Raw genomic sequence first — 12,786 nt, 5'->3', positions numbered from 1 at the left:
AAATGGTTCTTTAGAAACCTTTCATCTGTAAATTAAAACCACCTGTTATTTCAGATTAGATCATTTCTTGTTTAACATAAGGAACCTCGGACATTTATTTTTAGACAAAATAACATGAAAATTTGTACATTTTTTTTTAAGTCTGGTAGATTATTTATATCTCATTTCAACCAGAAAAACAGACACTGTAAATAAATACAAATGTTTATTATAAATGCAACAGGAAATAATTTAACAATGACTGCAGTGTGATTGTAAAGTAGGATTTCTGTGACATAAACCTCATGATGAATTTTTTTTAATGGTCATTTCAACTTGTAATTTTGCCAAAATATGTAAGTGCCTTTAGTGTTGTCATCAGGACAGAGTCATTTCTAAAATATGAATTTGAGCACAATAAGTGGAGAGCTTTGACTTTGATTTTGTGGACATTTTTAATGATCCGTTCATTTATTGTTAAAATATAAAATGAAACAGCTTTTTAAAAATAATAAAATAGCTGCTGTTGAAAGAGCCTTTTATTTAGAAGCAGGTGATGTTATGCTGGATTCTCGGGACCAGATGAAGGTCTCTTCTGCAGCTTTGAACTCTGGTGGTGTTGCTGAAGACACTTTTGTCCTATTTTGAAGAGCAGAGATTTTTTTTTTTTTCGACTGGACTTCATGGTGTTCAGCTCATCAATGGAAGTTTGGTTGTCTGCACAGCAAATGTTCCTGATTGGGACAAATAAAAATATTTCTTTAAATATAAAGAAACACTAAACAGTTTATGTATAAAAAAAGAAAAATAAAAGGAAAAAAACGATGAAAAAAAGATTATTTTAAAGTTGAAATTTGTGGTCTCTGATAAAAGCTGTAGCTTTATTTGGTAAAAATAAGAAAGACTGAACCATTTAGAAATTAAAGTGTTCACTCAGATCAACTGTGCTAAAAGGCTAAGCTAACGTTAGCAATCATTAAACCTTCACAGCAGTTCAGTAAACGTCACGTTTTATTTTAATATTATTCTCACCTCGAAAAAGCTGCAGAACTAAACTTCATTGGGCAAACTGGGACTTCGCATATATCCAAAAAGTGGGAGATTTCGGACTGAGTGGGTTTGCTCCATCACCCCGGCTGCCTGCCTCGGTCTGCCCAGGGATGATACCTGAAGGCCGGCTTCTCCGTGCGGGTCGGCCCACTGTCGCGGTTCGATCGATATCCCACCAAGTCGTCAGTCCTCCCTCGGTTGGCGTCACTCCGAAAGGTAGCTGAAAAAAAGCTTCTCCCAGCAGGGTGATGGGAGAATCCTTCTACTGCTGTTTTCTTTTTTCAGGTTGTGGAAACAGCCAGAGTGTGACGTAGCAATCTCCGCCCCCTTGCTGCTTCCGAAGCGAAGCGTCTGACGTCACGCATCAGACGCGTTGGAAACACATCCGACGGATTGGCCTGAAGTATTCAGTGTGAAAGGCCCATAAGACTGAGTCGAGATCATGTATAAGTTCGGTTTCGAGATGAGACTGTGTGTGTGAAAAGATGGTCTTGAGACCAAGGCTGACTCATGTTTACTGTCCTGTGAGTACTACAACATTACCACATTGTACCATGATGGAACACCTCTGTGGTGCAGGCTTGACGTAACACAACCACCAGTGATTGAATCAAGGGCTTTTCAGTAGATTTGCCAATACAAAGCTTTAAAATGTTAATAAAAAAAAAACACTACGATGGTCTATACAAAGGGCCCTATCTTGATGATCTATAGGGCACGGTCTAAAGCACGTAGTGCAATTGGGTTGTGCCCAACTCCACTTTCAAAATGTACACACAGAGTAAGCAGAGTGTATCATAATGTGCAGAGCGCAAGGAGGATGCATTTTAATTCATCATGAGTGCATTCCGGGCGGTGTGGAAGTGCAGTAGTAGCGCTCTTATCTCACAGCAAAAAATGTCTGGGTTTCAAAGTGCACATGTGCCCCTGTCGCTGGAGATGCATCAGGAAGGACAGCCATCATAAAACTTGTGCCAAACGGGATCAGCCAAAAGGAGCGCATAGATTGTCATCTCTCATTGTGTGCATCTGAACCTGGTGCTTTACTCAACATGTGGTGGGCTCAGACCTGATGGATGCACAGATGCATGCATGCAATTTCTGCTTACACAACGTGGGGTGAAAATAAAAACGGCGGCTGTTGGAAACTAGCAGTGCCATGTGCTGTGCGGTGCTTTGCACCAGGTGTAAGACTGGATTCAGAGTTTATTCCACACCAGCTCAATCACAGGTGTTACTGGATGCAGATCCACACCTGGTGGATTGGGTGGGTGGGGGGGCAGGCTGGAGGTATTTCAGTGTTCCAAGTGGGCAATAAACTGTTGACTCGGCAGAGTTCTACACTACACTGACCGCTGTACTACTTGTTTGATTTATGTATGCATGTGTACCAAGGATGGGAATGGATTAAAATTTACCTATCAATTACGTTATTGATTCTAATTGTCAATTTGATTCTTTATTGACCCCATTATCAATTCCTGGTCAATGTGGAGATCAGTTTCCTGATCTGTGTGTGTGTGTGTGTGTGTGTGTGTGTGTGTGCGCGTGGGGGTGGGGTGGGGGGGTGGTATCTCCACTTACTGTATGTTTTCAGTGTCAAACCTGCCGTTTTCTTTGTTGCTATGGCGTCATTACGTCACATATGATGTCATAACTCATGAATTTTGCAACAGTGAACTGTCAGAAAAACCTGGCGGCACTGAGCGGAGGACTTGATAACGTCTGAGGCATATGTTTCTGATAGATGGAAAAATTTAGACGATGTTCCCAATTCCCTTCCTTAAGGCTTATGTAGTTTAAAGCAACAGTGTGTAGGATTTAGGAGTGTTTACTGGCATGAATGGAATACAGTACAGCATTCATACAACCATCTCTTCATTTATGTATAATTACCTGCAGCAATGAACTGAGGTGTTTGCACCAGCTTAGGAGTGCCTCATAATTACATGTTAGCTGGTCCGCTCATGGACGCCGCCATGTTGCACCACCATGTTGCTTCACTAGCTCAAAAGCGACATACTTACTCCACCTTTTACATTTGCAGCAAAGCAGAGTAATCAGCGGTTGCCCCTTGCACACTGTCGACTGGCTGCTAGTGTGGGCTAACAACTTTGAGACCCACAAGAGAAAAATATAACGCATAGAACGCAATGCTAAAGTACCCTCGGCCGCATGAGCATAAAATTAGGAAAAAGAATGTGGTTTACCATCTTTGAACTTGTCCAAGGTCTGTGTTCCAAGAATGTACACTGTGAATTTGAAGACCATGGCAGTAATAGGACTGGACTTATACTAAGCACAGACGGACAGATGGAGGGACACAAGGTCTTTGCAATACCCGATGGCTGTATTTTGGTCTTGGGTAATAAGGGAGCATGCATCTCTGTCACCAATGAAATGAAAACAAGAGAGAAAATAAAATTTTGCCCAGCACCATCATAATGTACTTTGCAACCTCACCACTAGATGGCACTCAATCCTACACATAGTAGCTTTAAGTTGGCAGCATTATTCCTCACGACATTCCTCCTATGTGGTATATCTGCAGGATTTCTGACCGTGCTGTGATCGTGGCGGCTCTTTGCTCTCAGAAACTTGCTTAGCGGAGGACTTATTGACTTAACAAATGTGATAAATGTGTGAACCTGGTGCATTATTGAACAGCTTCACATTGTGAGAAAAGTCTGATCATGTTTCATACATTCTCCAGATTAGCTTCAGGAAGAAGTCAACCTGCATCGATTCCATGATGTGTTATTTTTTAAAAAAATCTTTTTCAGTGTGTTGTTTGTGAGCAGCTGCACTGCATCACCATCCACAGTGTCCAAATAACCAGAAGTGTGACTCTGATATGAGGGTGATTCTTTAACTACGGGCACTATTGGCCTTGTAAATGTAATTTCCACCACACCATTGCCTTACAATATAAAGTGCCTTGGGGCAACTGTTTGTTGTGATTTGGCGCTATATACATGTGCTCTGATGTCACTGTTTATCTCCATAGAAACTACGCAAACAATCTTTCATACAAACTGTTTAAAGGGACATTACAGTGTTGTGGTGGAAATTACAGCAATAGTGTGGGACAACTACATTTTGTTTAAAAAAATCACAACAGTTGTATGACATTGAATACCCCAATTATGTTTTGATTATTTTACTGATATTTTATTCAGAGATATTTTCAATTCAATTCAATTCAGTTTTATTTATATAGCGCCAAATCACAACAAACAGTTGCCCCAAGGCGTTTTATTTTGTAAGGCAAGGCCATACAATAATTACGTAAAAACCCCAACGGCCAAAACGACCCCCTGTGAGCAAGCACTTGGCGACAGTGGGAAGGAAAAACTCCCTTTTAACAGGAAGAAACCTCCAGCAGAACCAGGCTCAGGGAGGGGCAGTCTTCTGCTGGGACTGGTTGGGGCTGAGGGAGAGAACCAGGAAAAAGATATGCTGTGGAGGGGAGCAGAGATCAATCACTAATGGTTAAATGCAGAGTGGTGCATACAGAGCAAAAAGAGAAAGAAACACTCAGTGCATCATGGGAACCCCCCAGCAGTCTAAGTCTATAGCAGCATAACTAAGGGATGGTTCAGGGTCACCTGATCCAGCCCTAACTATAAGCTTTAGCAAAAAGGAAAGTTTTAAGCCTAATCTTAAAAGTAGAGAGGGTGTCTGTCTCCCTGATCTGAATTGGGAGCTGGTTCCACAGGAGAGGAGCCTGAAAGCTGAAGGCTCTGCCTCCCATTCTACTCTTACAAACCCTAGGAACTACAAGTAAGCCTGCAGTCTGAGAGCGAAGCGCTCTACTTGGGGTGATATGGTACTACGAGGTCCCTAAGATAAGATGGGACCTGATTATTCAAAACCTTATAAGTAAGAAGAAGAATTTTAAATTCTATTCTAGAATTAACAGGAAGCCAATGAAGAGAGGCCAATATGGGTGAGATATGCTCTCTCCTTCTAGTCCCCGTTAGTACTCGGGTGTTGCTGCATGCACACAAACGCGGTACGTCGTTTTTTTACATTAAGGTGGTCACTGCATCGGGTTAGTACTTTTAAAACATTAGAAAAAAAAACTTTTTTTACCATTCATTTTTATCATTGAAGATCAAAAGTCTGGGTGTGGGACAAGCACAAAACGGCAATATTTGCATATAATGATGCTGAAAAAAGGTGAAAAAGTCATCATAGACTACTAGAACAAATTTCTTAACACACTTTCACTGTAAAGATAAGTATAAAAATGTGAAATTTCCCCTTTTTTTCTGTTTTTCATACAATATGATCAAAGGTCATAATAAGTGCCCCTCAGTCTAAGAATCACCCATGAATTTGTTCCCTCCTCAGTCTGTGCTTTGCAGATCGATGACATTTCAGTTTGTTCAGTGTATGGCTGAGTTTATGCTCCAGTGGTTTCAGTGTCGACGTGCGTGACGTGTGGCTGCCATCATGTGGTGAACAGAAATAATGCCAGGGTTCACCGTGCACATGATCTGTATGGTGACTGGTGGAAATAACAGGATGATATTTCAGCTCTGTTTCCCAACGAACTATATCCGGGTGTTTTTCTTTTTAAATCTGGTGCTTTGTTTTTTAAATTTGCCTTTTCTTTTCTTTATTTTATTTTTTTTCTTCTACCCAGGGAGCAGCCACTGAGTTTGACTGATGTCACTATGTGCGGGGAGTCACTCTCTCTCTCACTTTCACTCGCTCAGTCAGTCACTTTTGAGCGCAATAACGTCCTTTCGAACTGACGAGTTGTCATGTGTTTGGTATATTATCTCAAGAATCAATCAAACGATCAATCACAGGTCAAGGTTACTGGAAGAAATACTTTGTAAAAATCTTGTGAGCACAATAATTTCTTTTTTTTAATTGACAGGTTGTCACAAAACATGGTGTATGCATTGCCAAGATGACTATTGATTTTAGGGTCAAAGGTCAAAAGTCACTGGAGCATAATTTGTAAAAATCTTGTGAGCGCAACAATTTCTTTTAACTGACCAGTGCCACCAAACTTGAAATGTGTGTTAGGTATACGAGGTCTGTGAGAAAAGTATCCGACCTTTTTATGTGGGCAGTCCTTAAAGCTGTAGTAACACTCCTTATTCTCTGTGAAGCCCGTAAAATTTTCACCGAAAGCCAGATAAATTTTTCGAATGGTTTCCAGCTGCCTGTCTAACAGTTTCTGAAAAAATTCTGATGGAAAAAAAGCCCAAATCATTCCACCTCACAATGAAACAACGACGAGAGGGGTGGAGCAGTGCTCACTCAAAGCCTGCCCACAGGCGAATGACGCAATCGACAGGCGTGGAAAAACTCACGCATGCACACGAAGGTTCAAGCTTGGCTGACATAAAAACATATGAATCAAATCCATATATTTTTTGCATAAAATAAAAAGGTCGGATACTTTTCTCACAGACCTCGTATAGACCCCACAAGCAATAGTTTGAGGGTGAAAAGGTCATTGGAGTAGAATTGTAAAAAAAAAAAAAAAATCTTGTGAGCACAATTAATTCTTTTTTAACTTGCTGATTGTTTTTAACCTGCAATCGACTAGTGTCTCCTCCAGGGGGAGTCGTAGAATCTCATCCACTTAACGCTACAGAAGAACTGGCATTTATGGGCATCAGGACCTTTTTAGTCTTAGTAGCTATGAGCTACCACGCTGAGTATCATAATGTAAAAATGAGAGAAAGTGGTCACACATCCAATTTATGGCCATAATAAAATGGAATTGTGTGGAACATTTCATATTTCACCTCATGAAATATTCTTTCCATTGCACAATTATTTGTTTTATATTACATAACACCTAAAATAGATCTTTGGCATTTCATATTTTATTACTTCTAATTCATGTCCAAGAGAAAAGGGACTTACATTTTGGTGTGTGTCACAAACAGTCCAACACAAACTTTAAATAGTAATCCAATCGAAAATTGTTCTCAGAAGTATATACATGCAAGTTTTACAAATGTAGTGCTGCACAGGTTCAACCAGGAAGACTCGGATTTCAAGCTTCCACTCAGATTTGCCTAATTAGTAGCCGCTGAATCTGTAATTAGAAGCACGTGGTCCACACGTTAGTCATCAACCTCAACTATTGGGAAACGTCAGCCATTTAAAAATGTCAAGCCTGACTCACATCTCTTGACTGCAGTCGCTGATGTGGGCTCAGCCTCCTCCACCCAGCTATGATCTCTTGATTCCTGTCTGTTGCTGAGGTCGTGAATAAAACAATCCTGATGATGTAGTCTGTACCTGATGTCATGCATTGACTTCTTTGTGTACAGGCTGCCGTCTGCTTTCCTCAGTCCAGAGAGAAAAATCGCGACAGACATTTGTTGAGCTCTTCATTCGATAGCGCTTAAACTTCAGCTAGAGACATCCCAGTGAATACTGCAAATGCCTCTAGATGGGTACGGTGTACTGGATTTGTTTGTTTTTTTGTGTGTGTGTTACAAGAATGAGCACCGTCAATAAACTCGTTCAACTAGTCGTCTGTCACCAAACCAACTTGTTTGTTTTTAAACTAAGCGCCATTGCCGTGTCAAAAGTTGTGAGAGTGCTAGTGTGAGCATGCAGTCTGTCAGTACTTGATTACTGCATGCACACAAATGCGGTACGTCGTTTTTTAAGGTGGTCACTGCATGCAATGGTGCAAAACGTATGGAACCAAAATTGCAAATGGGACAAAATCAATATCACGTGACATAAAAACCACCAATCAAATGATAAGGATCTATTTAGGTGTTACATAATCATAAGTTGTAAGTGATTTTTCAGGTGCACCACAGGTGTTACTGCTCTGTTTCCTTGCAGAAATGCAGCTGAACACTTAGTTTTCATTGTTTGTTCAACAGCACAATGAAGTGACGTCAGCTTGTCCTGAACAATCAATTTTAAATTAGTTTCCACCTGCATCCTGACCTGGAGGCATTTATTTACTGATGGTAAAAAGGTCCAACATGGATACACATGGACTGTTTTGTCTGCTTCATATGCTGTGTGCAGCTTTTCTGTTAAATCCAAATAACGTGTTTGATCAGGAGAAGCAACTCAGAAAAACAGAAGTGGAGAAGATTATTCTGAAGGTGTGATGGAGGTGGATGTTGATTCTTGTTGGGGTGGAGTAATAATCCAGTTATTCTGTCTGTTGCTACACTCTGCTCAGGTTCTTTGGCCAGTTTACACCAAACCTGACGTGGATAACCTTTAACCTCAGAATTACCCTTAAAGAGTTTTTGTTATCGAGGTCAAAGGTTAAATGTTTGAGTTTTAACTCTGCTTTGCATCAAACTTGGCATATTTAGTTTCTGGAATTGCCCAGCAACTAAAGGTCAATCATTGGAGTCAAGGTCATTGGGGTCCAAGGTCGAAATTTAAGATTTTCACTCTGACATCAAACTTGTGGCACAGATGGATGTGGGTTCTGCAATTGCTCAGGTGAGATCAAATTTAGCAAAGGTTAATCATTAGGGTCAAGTTTTTCAGGGGAGTCAAAGGTCAAAATGTAAGTTTTACGGTCTAATTTGCACTAAACGTGTTAAGGTCCTTTGCCAAAGATCAGTCACAGGGACCAGGCTGTGCCTCTCTGTTTTGGGAGGGGGCTACGTCTCTCTGGCATTTTGCTGATTACTACCAAACTTGGGGGAGGGGTCAAAAAAGACTGACCCCAAAATTGGCTGCCAAAATTTTAAATTGGGCAAAGGTCAAAGTCAAAGTATTTGGTTTGGACATAATGTGGAACACACTTGAGTAGATTCCAGAATTGCTCTGGTGAGGTCAGACAGAGGTCAATCATTTGGGTGAAGCTAAAGGTTGTCGGTAAAAACCTGCTGTTTTTTCATTTCTGCAGGGTCATTCCTCTCTGCTTATCTTTGTTGATAGAACACGCAATGCTGCTCCAAGTCCAGGACTAAACATCTGATCGTGGCTCATGCTAGACAAAGGCCATGTTTGTATTGTGGGTTTGTTTCTGCTGTGGCAGGTGTCTTTAAGACGGCTCTCTGAGGGGGTAAAGTCAGAAGGCTCTGTGGGATGGGTTTCCATGCAGTATCCGTTGGGGTCTCTCCAGGTGCATCTGTTTTCTGCTTAAACTGTAAATAAGTCTCTTTGCATCGTATATCTGAATCTGGTCTGCTTCTTCCTCGCCGGCCTCATTTTTTGCTGACATCACAAAATTTCCACAAAAAAGGTCATTGGGGTCAAATGACAAATAACCCTTACTGTCTTCATGCCCACAGACACTATTACCACATGTACTGAGTTTGTTTGGGGCGGTGTTAGAAAAAAAACAAAGCTGGGTCTTTGGGAAAAATGAAATGAGTCGAGTGGCTGTAGAGTCTCCTCTTCACTTCATGAAATATTCGTGCCATTGAACTCATAAACATTCATTATTTGTATACTGTGTAACTCTCATTTCATCAGGACACATTAAAAAACAAAAACGGTAGCCAAATATTTACAGAGACGTGGGTGTGAAACAGCAGGGTCACTCCACCTACAGACACTTTCCCCAAACGGCCAGTGGTCAAAGTTTGACAAAATTATGTCCTCCGCCCCCTGCCAGTGTAAAGTCTCCTTTAAAACAAACAACAACAACAAAAAACAAATTCTCGAAGCTGAGTGCACAGATGGTGATGCCGAAGTCAAATATGCAAATGGTGAACAACACCTTAAAAAATAATTTTCAATTTTCCAGAACATTTCCCCAAATTTAATGGGAGCCATTTTTAGTCATGTTGGCTGATGGTCATGTATAACAACTTTTTTGGCAGTTATACTTAAAAAAAAAAAAAAAAAAAAAAACTGATCCAAACTAGTACTAGCATTTGAATGTGATTCAAAAACACCACTGCATCTGCATCCACGTCAAACTGGTGAGCAGGTGTGGTTGAGGTCGGTGATGTGAAGAACGTCTGTGTGTAACGGTGGACTGCTGTCAGAACAGAAGCAGAGCCGTCGTCCGTTCGGGTGTCAGCTGAATGCACGAGGATCATTCCTTCATGTGACACGTTACTGATGAATCCCTCCATCAGCAGACAGACTGACATGACGAGTGTGTAGAGATAACTCCAACCATCCATCAGTTACAGGTTCTGATTTCCAGCTGAAATCTGACTGTTAGTCTCTCACGCTGACCAGCAGAGGGCGCTGTGGTGGGTTCTGTGAGTTCCCCCTGTTTATTTCTGCAGTCAGTGTTGTTATAGTGATGATTTCTGTGCAAAATAATTTCATAATGCAAGCATTTAAAAACATGCGTGCACGGAAATAGAAGTACACATGCACAGAACATTTCATTTATAAAACGGGTGTTTGGATCGTTTCCTTTATTACTGTGCCTCCATGATTAAACTTTTTTTTTTTAATTCTTTGTTTTTTAAATTTTGCTGCCACTTCACAAAGTATTTAACTTGGCAGTAATTCTCAAGGTCCAAATCTTTGACAGTTTTATCTGCAAAGCTGTGCAGCTGATGCTGAGGATCAACCTTATGAGGGTTAAAATTGCCAGATACAGAAATATTTTGTGCAGGTGTTTAGATTCTTGCCTTCCTTTTGCTTTAATGACATATTACCTCATTTAATCGGTGACTTTATTTTAGGGATTTTTTTATTTATTTATTTTTTAAGATTACTTTGTTTTGTTTATGATTGTTATTATAGCCAGGCGTTCCAGTCTATGCACACCTGATCCTGTCAGATCGCACATATTAAGCAGAGTAGATCCTGTTTGCTATCTGCTTGGGCGATGGAGACCTAAGTGGTCTCATGCTTTAAATTTTAAATTATTTATTTATCTATGTATTTATTTTGGCATGTTTCATACCATCCACAGTTTTTTGGAGGTTGTATGTGTATCTATGCTGTTATTTACACAAATATCACAAAAGATTAAAACACTAAAATAAATTAATTGAGGGGAACCACAATAAATATGGAGTTATTTAATATCGCAAGTGATGTTTTTATGTCCATTTATTTTCTGGTGTAAATAGTTTGGTTGTAGCTGCTTAGCCCAAGGCTTTGAACCCTCAAGTCAAAACTTTCCAAGACCAAAGTCAATTCCTGAGGAAAAACTTAAAGGGTCTTATGATGCTTTAAGGCATCAAGGCACTGATATATGTTTGGAGAGCATTGTTGGCCTTTAAAGACGCATTTACTTGAGTTTGTAGAAAACATCTCATTCTAGACAAACCTTCCGGTGTCACTTGGTCATTACAAGTTGAATTGATCAGCATTACAAAATGTATCAAGTGGACAGCTACTAGTAATCTTTTTGTAATACTTGTAGAATTATATCCTTTTGTATCTAAGGTGCCTCATTTAGCTTTTTACCACTACAGTGGTTTGCAAAAGTATTCAGCCCCTTGATATTTCATGCATTTTAATTTGTTTATGACATTTCAAATACAAAAAGTAAACCAGGCTTCTCAATATAAAAAATTCTAAAATGATCTTCCTTAAACTCAAACTGAAAGTAAATCTCTACAACCTGACATAAATTAAATAAAAATATAAAAGCCAAGATGATGGGCTGCATAAGTAATGAGCCCCTTTGGAATAATACCTGTAAATAAACAGTTTTATTGCCAGTTTTCTTCAGACAAGTCAGGGGATACATGAACAAGAGTGAGGAAAGTGCACAATTTCTTCAATCACAGCCACAGAATCCTAACACTTTTTCTTGGTTGTCTGCGTGTCTTGGTGGTTTTCCTCACTGTTCTCCTTCGTGCACAGTCACTCAGTTTTTGAGAACTGTTTACTCCACACAGATTTACATAGAGTGTCATACTGTTTGTATTTCTTCATAACTGATGTAAATAAAGTTCAAGACATATTCAGTGACTTGGAAATGTTCATGTATCCATCTACTGACTTGTCTGAAGAAAACTGGCAATTAAACTGAATATTTACAAGTATTATACCAAAAGGGCTGATTACTTATGCAACCCATCATCTTGGCTTTTATATTTTTAAATAATTTATATGAAGTTGTAGAGATTTACTTTCAGTTTGAGTCTAAGGAAGATAATTTTAGAAATTTTTATATTGAGAAGCCTGGTTTAATTTTCTTATTTGAAATGCCATAAACAAATTAAAATGCGTGAAATACCAAGGGGCTGAATACTTTTGCAAGCCAATGTATATCAGCTTGTTTTTTCACCTCATTTGATCCCACTTCTCTATAAGCCTGTCAACAAGTTTGACTGTCATTTAACAATCTATTCGATAAGTACTTTGTTGACATCGTGTTTTATTTGCCTTTCAGATTCTCATGATGCAGTCTTGCGGTTCAACGCTGCACCAACGGAGGGATACGAGAAGGACGTGGGAAACAAAACCACTATTCGTGTCATTAACTCACAGGTGAGTGAGTTTGAACTGACAGGCGACCTCGATCGATCACTTACAATGGATGATTATAAGACAGAACTGGGAGAAGGCCGTGTGAAGTATTTCATAAAGGATTAATAATATTTTTGATGACTTTGAACACATTTAAAAATGTATTATTGGTTTTGTTTTGTTTGTTTTTCAACTATGCCTTTTTTGGTGTTTTCCTACAAGCCCTTAGTTTTCTACCTCACATGTACATCTACATCATTTCAATTTGTGTGATTTAGTTTTACATTTAAATGTGTTTGAGAACACACAAAATGTATCTGCAGTCACATATGTGAACATAGTACATTGTGGACAGAAAGTACATACTGTTATCATACAGAAAAGTATTATACT

At 39.5% G+C, this 12,786-nt stretch overlaps 1 protein-coding gene across 1 annotated transcript in view; it reads left to right on the top strand.

The window, feature by feature from the left end:
- st6gal2a (ST6 beta-galactosamide alpha-2,6-sialyltranferase 2a) overlaps window positions 1–12,786 on the top strand; it is a 129,201-nt gene that overhangs the window by 88,954 nt on the left and 27,461 nt on the right. Inside the window, exon 4 of the mRNA XM_034186739.1 lies at window positions 12,317–12,414. Coding sequence (XP_034042630.1) covers window positions 12,317–12,414 — 98 coding nt within the window. The remainder of the gene's footprint in view (window positions 1–12,316; window positions 12,415–12,786) is intronic.

The sequence above is a fragment of the Thalassophryne amazonica genome, chromosome 14, assembly GCF_902500255.1.
Source record: "Thalassophryne amazonica chromosome 14, fThaAma1.1, whole genome shotgun sequence".
NCBI classification, from domain to species: Eukaryota; Metazoa; Chordata; class Actinopteri; order Batrachoidiformes; family Batrachoididae; genus Thalassophryne; species Thalassophryne amazonica.
The sequence above is the reverse complement of the archived record's forward strand: the minus strand, read 5'-3'. Positions and strand labels throughout refer to the sequence as shown.